The 23039-nt window shown below is 48.0% G+C and overlaps 1 protein-coding gene and 1 non-coding gene across 3 annotated transcripts in view; both read left to right on the top strand.

Annotated features, from left to right (window-relative positions):
• Positions 1–428: 428 nt before the first annotated feature.
• SLC6A4 (solute carrier family 6 member 4) overlaps positions 429–23039 on the top strand; it is a 30879-nt gene continuing 8268 nt past the window's right edge. The window contains exons 1-11 of one of the 2 annotated variants that reach the window (XM_072939112.1): positions 429–816; positions 11812–12266; positions 14454–14588; positions 15034–15253; positions 16080–16218; positions 16769–16903; positions 17268–17371; positions 18466–18593; positions 19834–19946; positions 20847–20978; positions 22015–22114. In XM_072939112.1, coding sequence (XP_072795213.1) covers positions 11924–12266; positions 14454–14588; positions 15034–15253; positions 16080–16218; positions 16769–16903; positions 17268–17371; positions 18466–18593; positions 19834–19946; positions 20847–20978; positions 22015–22114 — 1549 coding nt within the window. In that variant the 5' untranslated portion in view covers positions 429–816; positions 11812–11923. Of the gene's footprint in view, positions 817–11808; positions 12267–14453; positions 14589–15033; positions 15254–16079; positions 16219–16768; positions 16904–17267; positions 17372–18465; positions 18594–19833; positions 19947–20846; positions 20979–22014; positions 22115–23039 lie in introns of both variants that reach the window. The other variant, XM_072939113.1, reaches the window with a different exon arrangement.
• On the top strand, positions 19189–19261 carry TRNAT-AGU (transfer RNA threonine (anticodon AGU)). The gene has a single exon. It is a non-coding gene; the product is annotated as a tRNA-Thr (tRNA).

Here is a 23039-nt window from a genome sequence, read left to right on the forward strand (position 1 = left end):
GGAAGAAATTCTCCATTCATTCATTCTTTCTGCAAGTATTTACTGTGAGCGACTAGGCTGGGCACTGTTGGAGGCACTGGGGTGAGCAAGGAATTAGACCTTCTGGCTGAGCGCAAGTCCCAGCGTAGAGTCGGACGGAAAGCCAGGGGCTAAGTCCTAGGAAGGAAAATAGGGCAGGACTTGGGATCTGGGTGATGGGAGGTGTCATTGGCCAGGAGAGATCGCTCTGAGGAAGTGACATTGAGCCGAAACCTTAATGTAATTTGGGGAGCCATTGGTGGGGAGGAACTACACCTGTCGGTTTTGGAGCAGCCCCTCCTCCGCCAGGTTAACGAGCACGAGGGTTTGGATACCTGGCTCGGCTGGGTCTGCGGCCCGCCCCTCACCGCCCCGGCTTCCCTCTCTTCCCAGAGCGCGGTGCCTCCCGGGGAGCGAGTTGTGTGCGCCTGTGTGTGAGTGTGTGTGTTGGGGGTGTCCTTCACCTCCCCCGGCCCCGGCTCCCTCTCCACTCCCCCCGGCCGCCCCTCCCGCCTGAGCGCGCCCACAACCCCTACCCGCCCCGTCCCCTCCCCAGGAGGAACGCCGAGCCGCGGCCGCCGGCAAACGTAAAGTTTCTGCGGCTCAAAGTGACGCAAAAATTCTTAAAGAGCTCTTTGGCCGCGGATATCTAGAGATCAGACCATGTGAGGGGCCGAGAGTACAAATACGGCCGCGCGGGGGCCGGCTCCGGCACAGGCAGCGGCGCCCCGGTGCCTCGAGGGCGCGAGGGTCGCCCGCCTCTGAAGCCCAGGACCAGGCTCCGCGGACTCCGGACAGGTGGGTCCGCTTTCCTTCTGGCTTCTAAGGCGCACTTCTCCCCAGAACTTCATCCCGCGCGGCCTCCCCAGGCACTGGCGCGGGCGCGGGGGCCTGTGCGGTGGGCGCCGGGTTTTGGGCAGGGCGGGCGCGCACGGAGTCGGCGCGGGGAGACCGGGACGCGGGCGCGCGACGGGCTCGGAGCGCTCCTCCATCCCCTGCGTGCCGAGCTGCCGGTGGCCGAGTAGTCCAGGAAGACCCTTCGAGACGGTCTTAGGCAAAGTACCGTCTCGTGCTCGGGGAAAAGTTGCTTTGCGTTCAACCCATGGCTTTTGTTTGCTCTTCACTGACCGCCATCGCGTGCAGGGGGCTGTGTGCTGGCATCTCTGCCGGGAAAGTCCTGGTGGACACAGATGCCCAAATATCTAGAGATATCTCTGAATGACACGTAAGTGGGACGAGTCTCCGTGCGCTTGGGTGGTTTTCACTGGCAGAGCCGGTCCACTCTCAGTCATCTCACAGGCCATTCAGAATTTATGTGAAACTCAAGACTCCAGCGAGCTGTTTTACATGGTTGAAGTGTGTAACCATCAGTTGCTTGGAAAATGTGTAATTTGGTTTTGAAAAGGCTCTCTGGAGCTAAAGAACACTAAAGCACATTTCTTTTTACCCTGGGTCTTCCGCATAATGAATTTCTTTTCTAGTTGGGGATCTAAAGAATTTGAGAGGGGTGGAATTTCTAAGAGTCAGACATTTACAAAGGCTTGTATGTATTTTTATGATCAATTTTGTCCAGAAAAATGAACCAGGTCAATGGATTATTTATGAGCCTGCTAGCTCTCATCATAGTAAGACGAGATCAAATATTTAATGTGTTTTGCCCTCAGTTACATAGAAAAAAAGTCTAAGAAAGCAGCACTGGGATTTGTGTTTAATGAAATGGAGGTGTGCCATGGGCACGTTGCTGTTTGGGTTTGGGGAACAGAGGGAAGCACACACCTTTGACTCATTGTCACCTTCCTCGCTTTTGTGTGGAGCCACTGGTGCTGAGGTTCAAGGTTTCCTACCACAGATTCAGCAGGGGGGTGGTGGGGGTCGCTGCTTCCAGCATGGATGAGAGACAGGTTCTTATGGGGCTTGTGCAAATTAAGCAAGCCGTTCTGGGGACAGGTTTTCCTTCTCGTCACTGAACCTGAGTGAGAGCAGATTGAGACTGCTTCGCAATTCATCAAAAGTCCCCTCAACACTAGGGTGATCCATCTAGGACGTTTCAGAGCTGTGACACCAGCACAGATTCTCAAACCCATTTCTTTCAATCTCCTTGCTTAAAAATATATATTCTAGGGGTGGGCAGTGGGGTGGGGATGGAATAATGTTTAAATTTTAATGGAATCAGCAAAACCTCAGGAATTCCTCTTTGGGGAATTTTTAGAGTTGTCTGAGCATTTTGATAAAACTCAGAGGGGCACATCAAAGAGTTTCACAAATGGGTGAGGTGACCGTGGAATGGGGGTGCTTGACTGGAGAGTGTTGTCTCTTACAGCGGGCTTGCAGAAACATCCTGGCTGTCCCCCTCCAAAGAGAAACGCAGGCAATTCCAGAATTTAAGCCAGGAAATGGCAGTTCCTTCTCCTTCATACTTGTCGAATGGTATAATTTGGGAGAACAAAGGCAGGGCTGCCTGAAGAAGTTTAAGTTTAATTTGGCTTAATGAATCAACAGGATATGGTCATGACTTGACTTTTTAAATAAAGATGCCTGGACGGCCAAAGGGAAAACTATGCAGTCATGTTTCTGTCAGTTTAAGGCGGTACATCAGACGTTAATTATTCCTGGTCACAGATCAGCTTCTCTGGGTCTCACAGTCCTCAGCTCCACGCGGGGTTTGGGGGAGAGACCCTGCATAACATAATGCCCTCGTCCCCTCCAATTCATTCTGTGACTGTGACCCTGCCTCTCTGCTTTAAGCAAACTTGAGTTGAAATGATGGTGCAAAATGCCTAAGTGCCCAGACTCTCTACCCAGATGTTTACATGAGATAGGGGTCCTCCTGGGACCCCCAGCTTTCACTCTAAGGCAGAGGCTTTGCACACTGTGATATGTGCAACTTAAGTCCTGTACCTCAACTGTGTCCAACTGACAGGGGCCCAAGTTTCCTGACTCCCCAAGTCCCCTTTACAACCTGCCCAAGGTGCAGGGCAGTCGAAACCCCAAGACGTCAAGTAGGCTTGGGTGTGGAGTCAAAGGTCTGATGGAGCGCCTGTTTCTCTGTTCCTTGGGCAAGTGATGCCAGCTCACCAGCTCCTGTGGGGAATCCATTTCTGCGCTTATCTGGGCAATACAGCGCCCTGAGGAAAAAAAAAATTCTTTCTAGGAGGGACTCAGATAGAAAATAAATGAACTGAGCATTTTAAAGAATCCTGGCATAAATGACCTGACTTGCTTTTCTACGGAGGGCCCAAGACCCACCGTTGGCTGACACAGCACCCCCATTTCTAGGCGGAGCTCATGGTACTGACCTGGGTCCATGTGTAGAAATGATCTCTGAATAATATCTCGGCGCTGGGGCATTCCCTCCAGCCTGACCGCTGTCAGCTGTCAGTGCTTTGGAAGATGAAGGCTCACTTACTGAACATCAGTAACATGTTTGTAAACCAAGTGAGTGTTTTCCCAGCCCGGTGTCTAACGGGGTGACAAAATGAGGGGACATAAGGCCTGTGCGAGGCAGCCTGGCTGCCCTGTTTTCTTCTTTCCTTTGGCTCCCTCGCTGCCACCCCAGCCTTGGACCAAGGGCACTTGGTAGTAGCCACAGGCTTTTTAAAAAGCCAGACAGGATAGCCCTCCATTAATCCCAGAAACCCCTGGACTGCAGAGCAAGAGGTGAAGCCCAACGTGGAAACATGGAGGTGGAGTCCCAGGGCCAGCTCCACAGCCAGGGTCCCCAGGCACTGACGAGTGGCAGGTAGCATGAGGAAGGTCTCCTGGGATCCTGGGGTCCAGTTATTGGTGTCATTATTTGAGGTAGGAAGGGAAGAGGTGGGGGATGTGGGGAGGAGCAGGTTGTGTGCCCTGGGAGAACCCGAAGCTGGAGGCCGGTAGGTGGGCTCAGGGGGAGGGAGCCAGTCAGTGGGCCTTGGCCTTCTCGTGTTTTTGTGTGGTTTTTCTGGGCAGATTCAGGGGGAAAGAACTTTATTTCCTTTGCTATGGAGCTACTGAATTAAAAGAAAATAAACTGTTTTATTTTATTCCTCTAAGGAAGGGATTCCCTAGAATTAGTGACAAGGCAGAGCTGGAAGGACCCTTGGAGGGCCCACGGCCCTGAGGACCCAGAGTCTCCCGCACTTCTGTTCCCTCTGCTGAGTGTGTTATTTTAAACGTTAATCAACCTTAGCTGGGTCTTTTCCTAGTTTCTGAGGAGAAGCCTAGGGCTGGGGGTCAAGCGGATGGAAGAGACAGGGAGGCAGGAGATAACGCTGTTCCAGGCAGGGACAGAATTATTTTTCTCCCCCCAATTTTTTATTTTGAAAAATTTCAACTGAAAAGTTGGAGAAATGGCTCAGTGAAGCCTCACCCAGATTCACCAGTTGTTAACATTTTGACACATTTGTGTGTGCACTTTCTCTCTAATTAGACACATATCTCATTTTTACATATGTAACATATATGTAATTTGAAACATAATGTATATGACATAATTAATGTAATAATTATACTGTATATATACATATATATGTAATTTTTTTTGTTGAACCTGTGAGAATTTGCAGACATCCAAATATTTCATCCCTGAGTACTTCAGCTGTGTCTAAGAACAAGGACATTCTCCTACATAACCAGAGCCCTGTTATCACATCTGAGAAACTTAATGTTGATAAAAGATTTTAATTGAGTCTAGAGCCCATGTTGAAATTTCCTCCCACTATCTCAGTGATGTCTAGCTCAGAGGGCTACTTTTTGAGACTGACAATTCCTAGGGATGGGAACTCCCTCCCGTCCTCATCTCAGTGCATCTGAGAACTCGACCAGTTCTGTGTAATGATGAACTGATTTTTCATGAATGTTCCCAAACTGTGTGTGTGACTCATTGTGAAGCACAATTCAGAACTTGACCTAAGCATACAGGCCCCTGTGAGCAACGTTACCCAAATCACAAACATTCGGATAATGAGGTTGCGAAGGTGGCCTCCACTCTGCTACTGGGCCACCCCCCACTCCCTGCTCCACCCAGAGAAATGGGCCCCTGGTTCCCTCTTCCTCAGTCACATTGTATTTAATTCCACTTTAAATCCCTTTCTCCTCCCCTTTTCTCTTCCACCAGCTGCTAAAGGTAAATCCGTCCTCATTACCTAACAGCCTCTCCCTGGGGCTGGTTTTCTCTCTCCCCGTCTCCCTCTCTTGGCTTCCTTTGTGGGTCTAATCGTCCCTGTTTCACACAAAAGCAGACTTAGTAATATACCTGTACTAAGGAAAAGAAAAGCTGTATTTGGAAATCCTTCCATGCATTTTTTAATCTTGATTTCTATTTATTGCATAAAGTGCATTATAACAACAATAGAAGAGTATTTAGAAGGTGTAAGTGATACCCCTCGTCCTGCCTAATCTAACATATCACCTGCTTTGAGTTTCCCAGGTCTCTTTCCTGGCCTTGTCCATGTTGAAACATATTATAGCAGTTTTTTTTTTCCTGCAAAGGTCGTAAGTTGTGTAGTTAAATGTAATAAGGAATCTGTGTCCCCAGCCTCTAAAGATCTTTAAAGGTACCTCATGCCTTCATCTCCACGGAATCTGTATAAGAGCCGGTCTACCTCCTTGTCCTTCTCTCCTTAAATTTAGTTTTCCTCAGGAACCAGAAAGAATGTTAAATAAATAAATAACTGTATTAGTTTAATTGTCACCCCACCACCTTTTGTAGTACTTAACAACGCTGTTCTGCAACTTGCATCTTAGATGTCTTAGTATTTTACAGTCAAACTAGGATTTCGTAAACTAGCTTAGGAGGTTAACCACCGTTTACAACATTCATTTCTGTAGATAGAAAATACAATCGCAAGTTCCAAGCAAGCAACTCACAAATGAATTTTTGAACACAGACTCTTGACACACGTGCCTGCCGGTACTTGTCTCAGAGTCTAAAAGCTCAGCCTGGGCTCTTCTTTAATCCTAGACATGTCAGTCTTTTCCAGGCCAGAGTTCATTAAAATTATTGTTGTGACAGTCCCCGCTCCGCCTCCGAGATGCATAGCAGATCTTCCTGATGGGTGAGGTATGCGGAGGGGCAGCCCCCCCTGAGAATGGGACCCGGGGAAGAAAGAGCAGAGCCTCACCTGAGGCTCACACCTGTCAGCATGGCGGCTGTGGTTCCCTGGACCCCGCGCCCAGGAAACCGGAAATAGACCCTCCCAGCTGGGAGCTGTGCAGAGCACATACTGGTCAGCAAGTATTTGAGCACAGAACATATAAGCCACGGCCCCTGCTTCCAGGGAGATGCAAAGCAAATGTATGTAAAAGGATAACTAATGATACCGATAATCAATGAGGAATGACAGACAAGCAGAGAGAGATCATCTTGGGCTGGGATGGTGAGGGAAAGCTTCCTGGATAGAAACCGAAGCCAGGTGCAGGGTGGGGGTGCACTGGGCATGCTCAGTGGCCCAACCGCCTCTGATAACCTGGGGTACTTGTTAACAGTGCGGCACTCACATGGAGCTCTTTATTAGAATCCCTGGGGGATCAGCCCAGGAATCTGCTGTTATAAGTTTCCCAGTGACTCCAAGTCACTGAAAGGAACAAGCATGTATCGGTGAGGGCCTGTGGAAGAGGATGGAAGACTTAGCTTCTGGTTCAAGCTGACCACTTGTGCTGTGGGCTGTGATTCACTTAGCCAGTTTCCCTGAAGGGGTGAGAAATAGAAAAGCAGAAGGGCTGCATATGTGTGCTGGCATAGTGACCATCAATTCACTGTCATGTATTGATTCTTTCTATGTGCTAGACACTGAGTTAAGCATTTGTCATACTTTTATGTAATTCCCACAACAGCCTTTGGGAAACAGGAAGTTTAATGGCCTGCTTTTACACATGAGGGAATGGAAGCTCAGAGAGATTAAGCAACCTGCCCAAAGTCACACAGCCAGTAAGTGGTGGGTCTGGGATTCCAGTTCATTGTGTGACAGGAGGGCCATGGGTTGTGGACACACGGGGACTATTAAATGATGCCTCAGGAAGGTGGTTAGTCTGGGCTTTGCTGTTTGTGTTCACTACAGGAGGGCTATTCATGCCTGCCTAGTTCAGATCCGTTTCTTGTCATTAAAGTGAAGACAAATAGACCGTTTTACTTTTGCCCCGCCTCTGCAGTGACCTCCACCCCACCACAAGTGGCTGATCCTCTACGTTTGACACTCTATGCAGAGAGAAGCTGGAAGCTATCCTCGTCCAGGCAGGGAAGGACCTAGACCCTTTTCCTTTCTCATGGTCACTGGCCCAAAATGGCCCTGAGGATTTTAGCCTATTTAATTCCTCTCCAAAAAAAAAAAAAAATTAAACTGATTGTCTCATACAAGGTACTCTTTGGATAAGAAGATGGTTATGATAGTGGAGTTCATTTCTACCCCATGGCTTATGACTTAAGACACTGCACACCTCAGAGGACTCAACAGGCCCTTCGACAGATACAAATACAAACCACCATCTGACACTGTGGAGACGTGACCCAGAGGTGCCTAACATCCAGGGTCTTGTGACAGAAGCTGTGCAATTTAATAGAAGGAAGGCTTTTAAAACCCGAGGGCAGCTCTGGAGCCAGAAACGTAGGGTATCCGAATCCACCGCGTCAAGTCAGTGGAAACCTCCATTCACCTTGGGAGGTGTGACATGTGGAAGCTGCACCGGCCTCTCCATCCTTAAGCATGCTGGTGTGTTCCTGCCAGTCAGATTCTGGCCTTGTACCACGGACTCCATGAAGGCAGGAATGGGTCTGCCGTGTCTGCAAGAGTCTAGCCCGTAGCAGGCAGACAGTTTGTCTCTGCTGAATTAGTGCGGTTGGTGGCAGAGGGCCTACATTCTAGGCACCTCAGCTCCATAACTCCTGTCATCCTCGTAGGTGAATAGAGAAAGCAAATTGTCACTTGGCTAAAACCTATAATTATTCTTATCTCAGCGGTAAAGCCATAATTCATGCTGGTTTTCGTTTTTTGTGGGGGAAGTTGTTTGTTTTTTTTTTTTGAAAATGAAAATTGAGTGTCCTGAGAAATGAACTCACTTTGATCTCGACACGTGAAGTCAAAGTACAAAATTTCTGTAGTGCTTCTGCTTAGAATGTGCTGAGGGCGTCAAACAGACAAGTAGCACCACAGACATTTCCAAAGGGCTGGGTAGTTTCCTGACTAATCACTATAATTACATGCTCGTTCAGATACTGGTTCCCCAGGCTACAGAGACAGTTTGTGGAAAGAGGAGTGGAGATTTGATCAGGAGAAGTTTAAATAGAAACAATCCCTTTTACTAGCCGGGAGGTGGCCCACTCCCCGGGGCGAGAGGAAGCAGGAGTGTGAACAGAAAGTCGACTCATTCCGTCAGCTGCACCACTGTGTGCGGCCCCTCATGTGTGGAGACTTGGGGGATGAGGCCCCTGCATGTCAGGCTGTTGTCCCACCACAGAGCTGGGTTACGTGCCCAGCACCATCCACAGCCTGTCACCTGCTCAGCATGGGACAACAGCACATATTCAAGATGCAAAGGAAGGCTTCTGGGGCGGTTTCTGGCCATGGAGAAACTCAAGTCTGCTTAGAGGAGGTCACAGCTGTAATGACCCTGTTTGCAGTCTCTTTACCCCGCAGGATAAAAATACTTTTTTAAAAAGAAAGCTTTTAAGAGAGCATTCTTAGATAGCAACCTTCTTAACATCTCTTACTTCTATATTCCTGGACCAGCTTGCTCTCAACCATTGTTATCTGCTGATCCCAGTAGGAAAAGCTGGTCAGTGCTCTGCAGAATCAGGAAAGTGGGAAAAGAGTCCGGATCCACAGGCAGCATCCTGCTGGCAGAAGGGGCCCAGGCCTGGCCATCTGCTCCTGGCTGACAGATCAGTATCCCCATGAGGAGTTTTCTTCTAAAAAAGCAGAGGAGTGAATTGAGGAAAAGGGGATGGGCACCTCATGCTGTTTGGTGGTTTCGTGTGGCTATAACTTACCTGTTCGCACCCCAGGTTCTCTGACCGGCCTGGGAGCACAATAAGAGAACCCCAGAGCTGGATGGAAGGAGACCAGCCTCCGGGGAGAGGCAGCCTGAAGTCACGATTGGGCTGAGGGACCCTCTTAACAGGTTTTCTTGCAACTTGGGCCATTTCAGCTATTGATGAGATTTTTTTTTAAAGGCTGGGGGATATTTCAGGAAACAAGACCACTGTAATGCTCAGCAAAGACAGAGACTGGTGTATTATTCTTCTAGGAGCTGCTCATTATGGTTGCCAGGAAGTCAAGATCAGATGCCTTGGGGGCTGAACCCCTGAGGACCCTGAGGAACACACATTGCCCCCTAAAACTTTACCAACCCTCACGCGTTTTCCAGCTTCCCTGCAGAGTGCCCCGAGGGAGAAAGTGAATGAAATCTAGAACAAATCGCAGGACTCCTGCAGCAGGAGGGTGACAGAGCCCTGGTATGGCTAAATGTTGATTCCCTGGCCAATGTGTTCTTCCGAGATTGGTGACGTCTCCCTTCCAGAGACAGCGGTGGACGTGCTGGAGAAACGTTGGGTGATACAGTTGCTCTTTAAGCTTCAGTTTAAATGAGAAGAAAGTTGTGATGTTAAAGATAGGGAGACATTCCTATAGAAAATTTTGGGTAAATTTTGAAGGTGGAGAAAGACCAGGGAAGGGGGACTTCAGTTGCAGGCGGGTTCTGTCAGTTGGGTGCTGTCTGACTGGCCGCACGTGGTAAAGCTCTTTATCTCTGCCATCTGGTCTTCAAGTCCTTCAGTGTTTAATGTGGAAAACATGCAGCTGATATAGGCCAGAGAGAAGTACAGAGGCCTTCAAACAACATAACCAGAGACTGCCAAGTTCAGGTTTAATTTAGCTGTGTATTGAATATAAGGACATCTCATCATGTCTCCAAAAAAAAAAAAAAAGCTTAAAATAAAAGTCCCTTACCCTGGTAAATGGTTATTTATGGTGGATGAGAGAATGTGTGGTTATTTTAAAAGTCCATCAAGTCGAGTTGAGGTCCCAAGGAAGCAGGGAGCAGGCAAGGCTAGACAGCAGCATAAAGATGAGAAGGATGGGGTTTTATCTGGATCACTCTTTGTCAGAAATTCATATTCTTCAATCGGTCGTGTTTTCATCCTTGAGCCTGGGATAGGGTTGGGGGTGGGGCCAGACAGTTAGACGGGGTAGAACACAGGACACCTACACCACCACCCCCCACACACACGCACGCACACTGGCTACCTAGAGCTCCTTTCTCTCTTGCTACTGTAACATTTTTGGCAGTAGTCAATCCCTTTACAAATTTCATTTTCTACCTTAAAGAAGAAAAGAACCCAGTAGACACAAAACTCTAATTACTTGCATCCCCTAGTGTTCATTGCTAATCCTCACCAGTATTTAGGTGCATAGTCATCAGTGTGAAGCTGCTACTGAATCTATTAATTTTTCACTCACTGCATTTTTGTCTTCACCGTTCCACATGTGGATAGTTAAGTTATAGTCACCGAAAGCCCCAAATAGGTAGGAGACATACTCTGCCCTTTTTATTAGCTACCAGTTCCTAGCCAGCTTCTGACTGATGGACTTGGAGGCTTAGTGTCAGATATCGGCAGTTTTCAGGAATAGAGGTATCAGTCATCTCTGGACATCTTTTTCTAGAAAAGTATAACGCAGCTTGAGCTAAGCAGAAACATGTTTCGACTCCTCACTGTTTCAAGAGTTTGAAAAGTTCAGGCCCAGAAGAAATGAAGTTAGCTGGAAGGTCTTGATTCCTTACTACTTTATAACAGGCTATAGGTTTAAAGTCCAAAAGGGCTCGGATTTCTCCCCCATGTTTGATGTCTCAGATCCTGGGAGCTGAGCTGACTTCCCTGCACCTTGGCCCACGGCAGTGACATGAAGGCACCGCAGGCTGGAGGCACATGCGGACAGAGACACCAGCCACGCTGGCATCTGTAACCTGCAGGCTCTTCCAAGGTGGACGAGAGGTGACCCCACCTGCCCACTGTTGCAGAAAAACAAGTGGATTAGCCTCAGGAGTTGCTGGAAAGGGGCAAGAAGAATGAATGGTGAGCGGCAGTGCCACTTAAGGCCCAGTCAGACTTGCAGAGGCATGATAGGAACGAGAAAGGCGAGGCAAAGATGGACTGAACACAGCTGGGAGCTGCTAGAATCTGCCCAATGGTTTCTAAAAGCTGGCTTCCAGGAAGAGTGAAAAAGTCTGCAGCTAAGAAGCTGGGGTGCCTCACAAGGGTGGCCTTTTCACATCTCTCCTTTGCTCTTTTCCTTTTTAAGTCACATCTGTAGTTTATTTATCATGTACTTTGAGTATTCAGCTTAAATGATGGTGAGGACTGTCCCTAACTATTTGCCACCAGAAATTCCTTCTTTGTTACTCTTTCCCCCGTACAGCAACCAAGGCAAAGTAAGTGCTCTGAGAAGCTTTGTTGGAAGTGAGGCCTCTTGTGTTCTTCTGAGTCACTGGTAAACTCCAGGGTGGGATTCCAGTCCCTCAAAGTGAGGTCAATACTTTGTTCTTACCACAGCCTGTGTAAAAACCTCAGTTACTTGCTGTTTATTTTTGTTTTGTTGTTTTGTTTTTTCCTTTTCAGATTGCTTGATTGTGATTTGATACCTTGCATAGGTTGAAAAATGTAGTTGATTTTATTGACTCTCATGTAGCAAATAAGATGTCTCATGTTTAACAGATGCCTTTGTAATCCCATTGACTAATGTAATTTAAGATGTATGACAGGTTACCAAAGACAGATAAAATGCCTAATTCCTGTCCTCCTTTCTCTGTGTGCCTGTCCAGCAGAGCTCTCGACCCCACTGATGTAAAGTGCTGAGAAGACCCACAGATCCCAGCATCAAGAATTCAGGTCAGGTCCTCGGCACATGGACCTCAGGGTCATCTGCTAGCCAGCAAGATGGAGACCACACCCCTAACTTCCCAGAAGGAGCTGTCAGCGTGTAAGGATGGAGAAGATTGTCAGGAAAACGGAGTTCTGCAGAAAAGTGTCTCTGCCCCTGGGGATAAGGTGGAGTCCGGCCAAATCTCCAACGGGTACTCAGCAGTTCCGAGCCCAGGTGCAGGAGACGACACTCAGCACTCCATCCCAGCTGCCACCACCACCCTAGTGGCTGAGGGTCATCCAGGGGAACGGGAGACCTGGGGCAAGAAGATGGATTTCCTCCTCTCAGTCATTGGCTACGCCGTGGACCTGGGCAACGTCTGGCGGTTTCCCTACATCTGTTACCAGAATGGAGGGGGTCAGTATCATGGGCTGAGAGCAGAGGTTCTGACCCAGGGGTGGTCTGTATATCCTCTGAGGAGGCCAGAGGATAAATCATGTCTTTTCTGTCTTAAGTGGTATGAGTCTGGGAACATGATTGCTTAGACTTCCAAGTTAGTCTAAAAGCCAAATCTCCAATAAGCCAAAACTTGAAGTCAGCATGTCTGAGGCTCTCTGGGTTATGAAGTTGGACGAAAGCTCTCCCAAACCTGACCTCACCAGGTTTTCAGCATCATGACTGCTTCATTTGTCGAAGAGCCCCCTTCTCATCCCTTCGTCATACAAGCTCTCCGCCATGTGAGACGTGAGAGAATGAGCATCATCTCTGTGCTGAGTTCTCTCACTCCTGCTGGCAGGCTCTGCTCAGAAGAGTCCAGAGACGTTAGATCTATGAAAGGAAAAATTGGGAGGTGGCTCCTGGCACAGACCCTCCAGGCCCTTTGGACCTCTGTGAGGTCAGAAAGGGCAACAGCTCAGGTTCAGAGTCTTAAGTTACAATCTGGGCGTGATCCATAGCTGAGCCCAGCCACATCAGTATCAACTTTAAACCATATGTGGATTGCTTTGTATCTCCTTCAAGAGTGCTAGATTTTTGAGGCCAGGGACAATATCTTGTTCCTCCTTCTACCACTAATGTCTCCAGAGCAGTTTATTTGTAGATTATCAAAAATAGTAGCTGACAGTAGGCGTGGATGTGGGAGCCCTGCACAGTAGAGCAGGCGGGAGGAGTGGGTAGGTGTAGGGCCTCTGTTTTGACAGTGAACTTGCTATTGGAATAGGAAAAGGATGAGAAATGGAAGTCAAATCAGTTAATATTTATTTTGATAGGAGCTCTGGCAGCAGATTTGGGAGGGCAGCTAAAATAAGGTTTGGGGGATAATTCATTTGTGTCTCCCTCATTTCCTCCATGACCTGCCACAGAGGTGCCTAGATTTGCTGCACCTTTTAAAGACCTGGGTCCATACAACGGCAAAGCCTCTTTCAGGTGGGCCCGGGAAGCCCAGCGCTCCCAGCCTGGGAGGAGCAGAAGTTGGAATCACTTTATCTCCAGCTTGGGAGGACTCACCTTTAGCCTGAGCATTAATATAAAGGGCTGGGTCACTGGTGATACTTCCCCTACACTCATTTCCTACTCTAAAGCCAATCAAGCAAACCCTTTGGACAGATGCCACTGTGAGAACACAACGTGGTTCTTATTCTCAAGCCAGATTTATCCAGTGTGATTGTAAGATAGGTGAGACCTTTCTGAGGTGCACTGACTTCAGGTTTCAAGGTTCAAAACGCTTTACAGGAGGGAAAGTTATCAGGAAAAATCACAGCCATCCTTGGGGCTGAAACTCAGGCTGCAGGTGAGCAGTCCCCAGGGTAGCATTTCCAAATTCTGCCTCAGCCACAAGAGCCAGGAGGCAGCAGCATCTCCAGTGATGCAGCACTGTCTGTGGTTTCTCATTCTGTAGCAAACAACCTGCAGATTTCAACCATACCTGCAAATCTGGCTCAGGAGGAAGCATTCTGGCTCCATGGAATTGTGGAAATAGAGTCAAATATCAGTACTCAGAATAATCAGGTGTCTGGAGCCAGGGATACTAATTCAGTGGCTCATAGATTATTGCAGCTGTTGTGCAAGTTGTCCCAGAAGGTCTGTTCCGAGGGTCCCAGATGCTGGTTCATGTACTGGTTGCATCAGAATCATCTGGGGTGCTTAAAAAAAAATGTGTGTTATACCCATGCCTGAAGCTTCTGCTTCAGGAGGTCTGGCTAGGTGTGTGTTTTTAAGCCTACTGGTGATTATGATGTGTGGCTGGGTTTGGGAACCTCAGTTCTCTTCAACTCTGTCATTTTCTAGCAGAGGAAATAGAGGCCCAGAGAGAAGGGTCCTCCAGGCACTTAGAAGTAGAACTTGTCCCACACCCTGTACTGTTGATTCCAAGACCCAGCTTCCTTTCCATTTACCCTCTGCTTCCTCCCCAACCTCCCTTCACTGTGGAACTCTGTCTACTACTACTTCTAGCAAAGCACTAAGACCAGAGGAGCACCGTGTGAGGTCACTCAACACAGGGTGGACTCATGACGCCGGAGCATCAGATGGCTCTGTGGTCCAGATCAGTTGGGCTGTCCTGGATCAGATGTGAGCAGGGAGTGAAATGTCTTTCATCTACCTCAGGGGCGTTCCTCCTCCCCTACACTATCATGGCCATCTTCGGAGGGATCCCACTCTTTTACATGGAGCTCGCGCTGGGTCAGTACCACCGCAATGGATGCATTTCGATATGGAGGAAAATCTGCCCAATTTTCAAAGGTAACAGAAAGTCTTGGGTGTTTGGGTGAGTGAGTGGGTCCCCCGAGGAAGTGATTCCACCAATAGGTGGGAGCTGGGGACCTTCTTCTGGAATCAGTTAAGCCTCAGGTATCCCTGGGAGATAACTTGAGTAATTGAGGTTTTGACTGCTCAAGCGATAGGTGATTGTTACGGTGAAACAGAATAAATGACAATTAAAAGTAAGCTAAATGGGAAATAGTTAAAGCATTAATAGCACACATTCATTTTCTAAAACACACAACTCTCCAAATACATATAAGGAATTTATCACACTGCCACTTTTCTGTCATCTCCCAGAGTCTTTGAGAAGTAAAATGAATGGCAGCCCCCACCTTTACCCCTCACCCAGGCTACAGTGCCTCCAATGTGCTGTCTCACTGTTGGGCTGCGCTTGAAACCTGGCCTCCCTCCCCATCTCCCCCAGGGATCGGTTACGCCATCTGCATCATTGCCTTTTACATCGCCTCCTACTACAACACCATCATGGCCTGGGCGCTCTACTACCTCATCTCCTCTTTCACGGACCAGTTGCCCTGGACCAGCTGCGAGAACTCCTGGAACACTGGCAACTGTACCAACTACTTCTCCGAGGACAACATCACCTGGACACTCCACTCAACGTCCCCGGCAGAAGAATTTTACACGTAAGTGCATGTAAGTGAGGGGGTAGCCTGTTAGGGGCAGGCCATACCCCTGGGGTCTGGGTTCTTAGGAGGAAAGTGGGGGCCAGGGGGTCTTTACCTCTTGGCTGATGGATTTCTGAAAGATGAAGCTATCAGGGAGGGGAGTAACTGTGAGTGAGGGAGTTGGGAGACTCTACCTTGAGTTCTCCACACTCTGGGCCCCTGTGCCATCCCCCTTCTTTCTGTTGTGCCCGGGCCAGTCCCTACCTTCACATTCCAAAATTACTCCCCTGCATCAAAACTGCCCTTCTTCCTGGGCCCTCCTCTCAGCCAGCTGTCATGGAAGCAAAGCCTCCCACTACTTCAGTGGTTTGAAACTACCCTGCGAGTTTCTGGTTTCATGTGTGTTCACTTCATACATGGGATCTACTTTTTGGAAGAAGATGCCTGGAGCAGGTAGTTTTCTTTAAAGCTGGAATTTCAGGCAATGGCAGCTCAAGGAGAGCTACTTTGTTGGGGGGCAGGGGCCCACTGCCCACACATACAAATCCTCACGCACCCCAAAGCCAGCCACGCTAGTCATTGGTTGGGTTCCAGCCTGGGAAGGAGAGACCTGGAAGTCTGCCTTTGGGCCACGTGCTCTTCCCAGGGCCGGCTGGCTGCCTGCGCTGATCTCTCCTTCAGGATGGGCAGAGCCCCTCCCCACTCTTCCTGAGGCTTGGTGACCACTTGGTCCTTGCAGCACAGTGTCTGTTTTTCCTTTTGGCATCCTCCCAGGGGTATCACACAGTGTGCTCAGGTCCCTGTTCAGACTTTGTCATGGCCCTTTCTTTCTCCTTCACCCCAGGCGCCATGTCCTACAGATCCACCGGTCTAAGGGACTGCAGGACCTGGGGGGCATAAGCTGGCAGCTTGCCCTCTGCATCATGCTGATCTTCACTATTATCTACTTTAGCATCTGGAAAGGCGTCAAAACGTCTGGCAAGGTGAGGAGGCCTCTGACTGCTGATCCAGGCCTGCCAACGGGCCCCAGAGGGTCTCAGACTCAGAACTCTGCAGCCCAAATGGCCAGAGAGAAGGCGGCGTGGTTTCCTTTATATCAGACACATTCCATGAGGCTCAGTCTCTCCTCACCGGATAGATTAGAAAATTCTAGAAATGGGCCAATCCCAAAAACCATTATATGACTTTTTAAAAAATTCCTTTAACCTACTGATGGTGTCACAACTAATAATAGTGGCCATGATTTATTGAAAACTCATCATGGGCCGCGTTCCATGCTTTATATACACTGGCTACTTCATTGCCTCCTGCTGGGCATTTTCCCCATTTTACATGTGGGGAGTGGGTTTAGAGGTAGTGCTGGCAAGCTGGGATCAGATTCCCATCAGATTCTAAAGGGTAATCTTTCTGCCACATCACCCTGCCTTCTAAAATTACAGAAAAAAAAAAGAGGTAGGTCTCCTTTTTGGAGGTTTTCAAGAATAAAAGACACCAGCATTCATGCAGTGATATCTTACGTTTCCTTCCTTACAGGTGGTTTGGGTGACAGCTACCTTCCCTTACATCATCCTTTCCATCCTGCTGGTGAGGGGGGCCACCCTCCCCGGAGCCTGGAGGGGAGTTCTCTTCTACTTGAAACCCAACTGGCAGAAGCTCCTGGAGACAGGGGTAAGATAATGAGGACAGCAGTGTGCACCTGTCGGTCTTCTTACTAATTGAAGCTAGTCCTCCAAATAGAACTGTAGGAACAACTGAAATTTGGGTTCAGTGGCCAGTCCTGCAATAATGCCTTAAATCATGAAATTATAAGCGTGAAAAGTACAGTTGAGGCCACTGGATTGGTTTATGCCTAAAAGATAGGAAGAGAAATCACATTTGTTTGCACTTGGCCTATGGCCATCCCTGGGATGAGCCCTGAGAGCCTGGTTTTCACCTCTGCACATGGCCATGTGGAGCCATGAGGGCGCTGGCCCTGCTGGTGTCCAGTGTTAGCCTGGGTCTCAACCCTGACGCTCACCTCTCTGTATTGCAGGTGTGGGTGGATGCGGCCGCTCAGATCTTCTTCTCTCTCGGTCCTGGTTTTGGGGTCCTACTGGCTTTTGCTAGCTACAACAAATTCAACAACAACTGTTACCAGTGAGTATCTGGGGCCCCCCAAGCAAAGCCTGAAAGTGAAACAAGCGTTAAGTCAGCTGGTCTGAAGGAAGGCAATGGAACCAATGGCCTTAAGCCTGACTGGGCTCGGGCCATGTCGACACTCTGACCCTCAGGGGTGCCACAAGTGCCTGACCAATTCACCCATGGCCAGAGCACCCACCCAGAGCGTAGCCTCATCCGGGTCACTCAAGGGCTGAGAGAGACCCCAGGCCACCTCTGTTTTGTGAAAGTCTCTGTCAAAAAAAATTTAAGAAACTCCAAAGCAGGTTTACAAAAATTGCAACATATATTAAATGTTTAGATTTCACTTGACAATGTATCTAACGACAAAAATTGTAATGCAATAATTTATTTATATATGTATACACAAAATATATAATGATTGAACTATTTTGACCTACACAAGATGCCATAATTTTTGTATCAAAATCTTATTTCAGAAATTCTGACAAAAGAGGGAGTGCTGCATCAGTTGTGATTTAAATATCACTCGTCGGAAGGGAGAGTCTAGCTTAGAGGTAGAGCGTGTGCTGAGCATGCACGATGTCCTGGTGTTCAATCCCCAGTCCCTCCACTAAATAAATAAATAAACCTAATTACTCCCCCCGAAAAATTTTAAAAATGAATAAAAAAGAAATATCACTCATCTAGAGCTAACTTTGTCTTTATGCTCTATCACAGATGGCAGTGTCCAGCAATCCAATTATATTATTCATAAGATAATTATGGAATATATATATATTTTGTTTGTTTGTTTCTTTGTTTTTTAAAAAGGAATTCACTTATCTCCTGGGCCGTGTGGCCTTACATTGGGACACCAGCCTGAAGTTGTATGATGAGGTCCTATTTTAGGTTCACTCTTGTAACCTCATTTGCACACAGTGTCAAAAGTCTAAATCTGAGGTCTTCACAGATGTGAGGCCAAGGCCCTCTCCTGGCCCCACGCAAGCCTTGTTTGAAATCCAGAGGCCTGTGCTGTGCTAGTGCACAGCAGGATCACCACGGCTGGAGACAAATGCACCTTAGGCTCCTGACTTGGAAATGTCTCAGTCCCCTTGGGTTTTCTGCTCCAGAGATGCCCTGGTGACCAGTGCGGTGAACTGCCTGACGAGCTTCGTTTCCGGATTTGTCATCTTCACAGTGCTTGGGTATATGGCTGAGATGAGGAATGAAGATGTGTCCGAGGTGGCCAAAGATGCAGGTAGGACCTCACTTTCTGTTTGAGTCCCTTGCTCCCACTGAATTGCTTTGCTGCTCCTTGGATCTTTGCAAATAACTAACTTTTGCACTATGAATAAATGTTCCTCTTAAAATTTTCAAAGATTTTAAAGAAAATTATTGCCTTGGAGATCTCAACCATTTCCATGTTTCGGCCATGGTGGGGATGGGACGGCTCCCTTGGCATCCAGTACTGGAGCCTTGGATGCACTGTGTGGGCTTGAAAATATGACTTTGGATGATAGCTTTTAAAATCAGTGGGTTTAGGTGCTGCGATGAGTCCAAGTCTAGTAAGGAAATGATTACTAATCCTCAGTATTTCCTTCTGCAGAAAAATTAATTGTAGATGATGTAGTCACTCATTTATACTGTAAGATTTCTTGGAAAAGTAGTGGCAAATGTTGAAGGAGGGATGATGGAATCTTATAGATGAGTTCCAGGACTTTCTTGCCAATGTACTTCTGTCTTTGGCCTGATGCAGTGCTCTGATCAACTCCACAGCCCAAACTAGGCACCCTGTCTCGTCCATGGAAGGTTGAGGACTTGTCCTTCATACTGTCAAAAAAGACTTCAAGCAGGGAGGGTATAGTTCAGTGGTAGAATGTGTGCTTAGTATGCACGAGGTCCTGGGTTCAATCCCCAGTACCTCTGTTTAAAAAATTAATTAATTAATTAAAATGAAAACAAACCAAATTACCGCCCCCCACCCAATCCTGCAAATGCTTTAAAAAAAAAAAAAAGGACTTCAAAATACTTGGAGGTCTTTATTCCAAGGCCTCTATAATTCTTCTGAAATCAGTTTAACATTTCATACTGTTCTGGAGCTAGAGACATCAGAGAGGGCTAAATACTGGAAGACTTAAGAGATATATCAATTCTGGCCCTGAAAAAAGCACTGAATTATTATATAGTGGAAACTCATAAATTATTGTGAGCAGCTTTGCTAGTCTTAGAGTCTCAGGTTTGTTTCCTTTCCCTACATTAGTTGAGGGCACACATTTTTCAAGATGGATACTGTTCCCTGTCTGCCACCTGAGAATGTCAGGATGGCCAGGTAGGATGGTGTGAGGTGTGAGGACACATTCGGTACATGTCCAAGCCTGATTCACATGTAAGGTCTTCTGACAGGAATTGTAATTGTCGGTGTGGCCAAGTTTCCCCTGAGACAGCCTCGAAGGGCAGGTCTTGGCGACCATGTCCTCCTCTCTCCCTCTCTGTCTCAGGCCCCAGCCTCCTCTTCATCACATATGCAGAAGCCATAGCCAACATGCCGGCATCCACGTTCTTTGCCATCATCTTCTTCCTGATGTTAATCACACTGGGCTTGGACAGCACGGTAAGTGACCGCGGAGGGAAATCTGGCTCTGGGAAGGAAGGAGAGAGGGGCGAGGAGGAGGAAAGCACCCATTCCCTCCCATCCTGGCCTCCCCGGGCGGGCGGTGTTGGCTGCTTCCTCCTGGACTCCCTCAGCCCCTGTTCACTTGGGCACTTACTGCCCTCTAGGTCATAATGGATAATGAGGGCAAAGTGTCCGGCACAGGCCGTGCAGCACACGTGAACTGTTATTATTGTGCAATGTCCCTTGACCAGATTGGCAGCACCTAAAGGCCAGGAAGAGGTCACTCTTGTGTCTCAGTGCCCTGCTGCCCAGCATTCATCTTATTAATGTGGAATGAGTCTCACTTTTGAGCTGGCATTTCTGGTGCAACCAAAGTCTCCCCAAGAGACCTCACGTAAAGTCCTGGGTGGAAGTGTATAGCTCAAGTGATAGAGTGCATGCTTAACATGCATGAGGTCCTGGGTTCAATCCCCAGTACCTCCTCTAAAAAGAAAGAAAGAAAGAAAGAAAGAAAGAAAGAAAGAAAGAAAGAGAGAAAGAGAGAAAGAGAGAAAGAGAGAAAGAGAGAAAGAGAGAAAGAGAGAAAGAAAGAGAGAAAGAAAGAGAGAAAGAAAAGAGAAAAAGAAGAAAGAAACCTAATTACCTATCCCCTACCAAAATAAAAAAAAGTACTGACCATGTGCTATACTTCCTTCGATGTCCTGAGCAATGGGTTCTAAATGACAGTGTGAAACAGAGAAATATATTTCCAGTGAGGGCTAGTGAGTAGGGGGAACTGGTCCCAATCAGCTTGACCGATCACTTGGCAATCTTAGCCCCTCCCTTCTTTTCAGTGTCCTAGAAGGTAACAGGTTTGCCCCAGAGTCTCCACAGTGACCATTTGTGTGCCCCTCTCAGTTTGCAGGCTTGGAGGGAGTGATCACGGCCGTGCTGGATGAGTTTCCACAACTGTGGTCCAAGCGCCGGGAGTGGTTTGTGCTTGGCGTGGTCATTACCTGCTTCTTTGGATCCCTGATCACCCTGACTTTTGTGAGTACCATGACCCTCAGCTTTGAGTCAGCCTTCCCTAGGGCAGCAGAATGCTTCAAGAACCTGTTCCTTTCCATCTCACGTGGTGCCCTGGCTTTGGGGCAAAAGGGAGAGAAGTGGTCACTACTGTTAATAGTTATCAAGGAGAAGAAAAGTTGTTTCTGGTGGCATCTGTCTGTAGAATCTCTGCATGTATCTGGGGGCTCTCAGCATTTTACAGCAAATCCAACTAAATTTCAGGCTTTGCAGAATATCTGGAGAAAAACTAAGATTTGCTTTTTCAGTCTATTTCCAATCCTTAGGGCTGCTTTCTTGGGAACATTGCCCTGATGCCCCGATGTGCAGAACAGCTGGAGGCTGACAGCTCATGTTTGTAATACCACTTTGTCTCCTCCAGAGAATTTGCCGTGGTGAAGGAGTCAGACCCTCTAGACCCTCTCCAGTGATTTTTTTTTGGGGAGGTGGGGAGGCAGGTAGCTGAGGCAAATATTGTAAATCGGGCATCAGATACTACGCTTTGGCATCCTAGGCTTGTGTCCTTTTGACTCAAGGCGGATTTTGTAGATAAACATTTTCACGCCGTGACTGCCATGGCCCTAGAGGCTCTGTGGCATGATGGGGCCCTGAGCAGGGCCTGAGGGGTGTGTGAGTCAGGACAGAGGCAAGACCATGACCACTGAGCCCAGATTCAGTCTTTAGGGAGCAGGAATCTCCAGGGTAGAGTAAACAGTGAGTGTTCATTAAATTGAAGAAAGTTGAAAATAGAGACAGAGGCGCTTTTGAGTTTGTCTCTTAGAGTTTAGGGGGGAGAGGAAACAAGAAGAGAGTGACCCGTAGGGTGGGAGGAGGTGTCTGATGGGATGAAATCTTGTCCACCCTGCCAAGGCCAGTCCAAGAAGCAGGCTCTGGGATACTTACATTGGGTCCAAGGTGGGAATTTTCCAGAATTATTCTAAGAAGCTTCTTTTTGCCCCTGTTCAAAAGAGGAGGTGGTGCCTCAGTGGGCCCTTAACCAGGTTGGTGGTCTTGTTTCCAGGGAGGGGCCTATGTGGTGAAGCTGCTGGAGGAGTTTGCCACGGGACCCGCAGTGCTCACCGTTGCCCTGATAGAAGCAGTTGCTGTGTATTGGTTCTACGGTAAGATGTTTCCTTCCACCAGCCAGCATCCTTTCTACACCAGCCCATGTAGCCACCAGAATACAGAAGGGCTGATTTCATCAGAGAAAGGCAGGCCAGTGTACAAGACGTCACCTCCTACACGCTTTCTTCAGAAAAAATTCATCATTTCTTCCACACTGGGCAAGACTGCAGGCACTCCTGGGAGGACGTTTTTCCCGTTTGTGTTTAAATGTTTACCCAGTGGAGACAGGCTGAAGTGGTTCCATACAGCTCATCCACAGTGGTTGCTGAAGATCCTGACTGGCTCTAAGAACTGGACAGACAACAAAGAACTAGTGTACGGTGAATGCATCTGCAGGATGTACAGTATTCTGCTGTTACACAGAGTGGCCCCCAGTCTCAATTTCACAAGTGCGTTCTCCCTCCAGAGCCCCAAGACAGAGTTGGGGAATTTGTCTTCTAGGAAAGAGGCAAGAATGTTCCTGTTCGCATTCCCTGCCTTGGTATTGGTAAAAACTCCAATTCACCCCCTCTGATCGTGGGATGGGATCCGATAAGGGTGATACCACCAGAAGTGCAGAGAGGGAGCTGACATGGGCCCATGGGCAGGGATGCCAAGAACCCCTGGGCGAGGATGAGGAGGGTGTGGACAGTGAAATGGAGGAAACCAGGTTCAGAGGTGCCTCTTCATCTTTAAGATCAAGAAGTGATTATTTTATTCTGAAAATGTATTTTCCTAGCTTCTATGATAGTAGAACAGCTTTGGCCTGTGTGTCATTACACATAATATGAAGAAGGGGAGCCCCACATTTTGAGTTGCCTGTGAGCCCAGTTTTGTTTTTTTTTTTTTTTTGGAAAGAAGTCCTCCCACCTCCTCCGCACTTCAGAGGACAAAGATCAAAGTGTGTGATGCCACAGACCTGCCCAAGGTATTGCTGGGCAT

Source organism: Vicugna pacos, chromosome 16 (assembly GCF_048564905.1).
Source record: "Vicugna pacos chromosome 16, VicPac4, whole genome shotgun sequence".
Classification (NCBI taxonomy): domain Eukaryota; kingdom Metazoa; phylum Chordata; class Mammalia; order Artiodactyla; family Camelidae; genus Vicugna; species Vicugna pacos.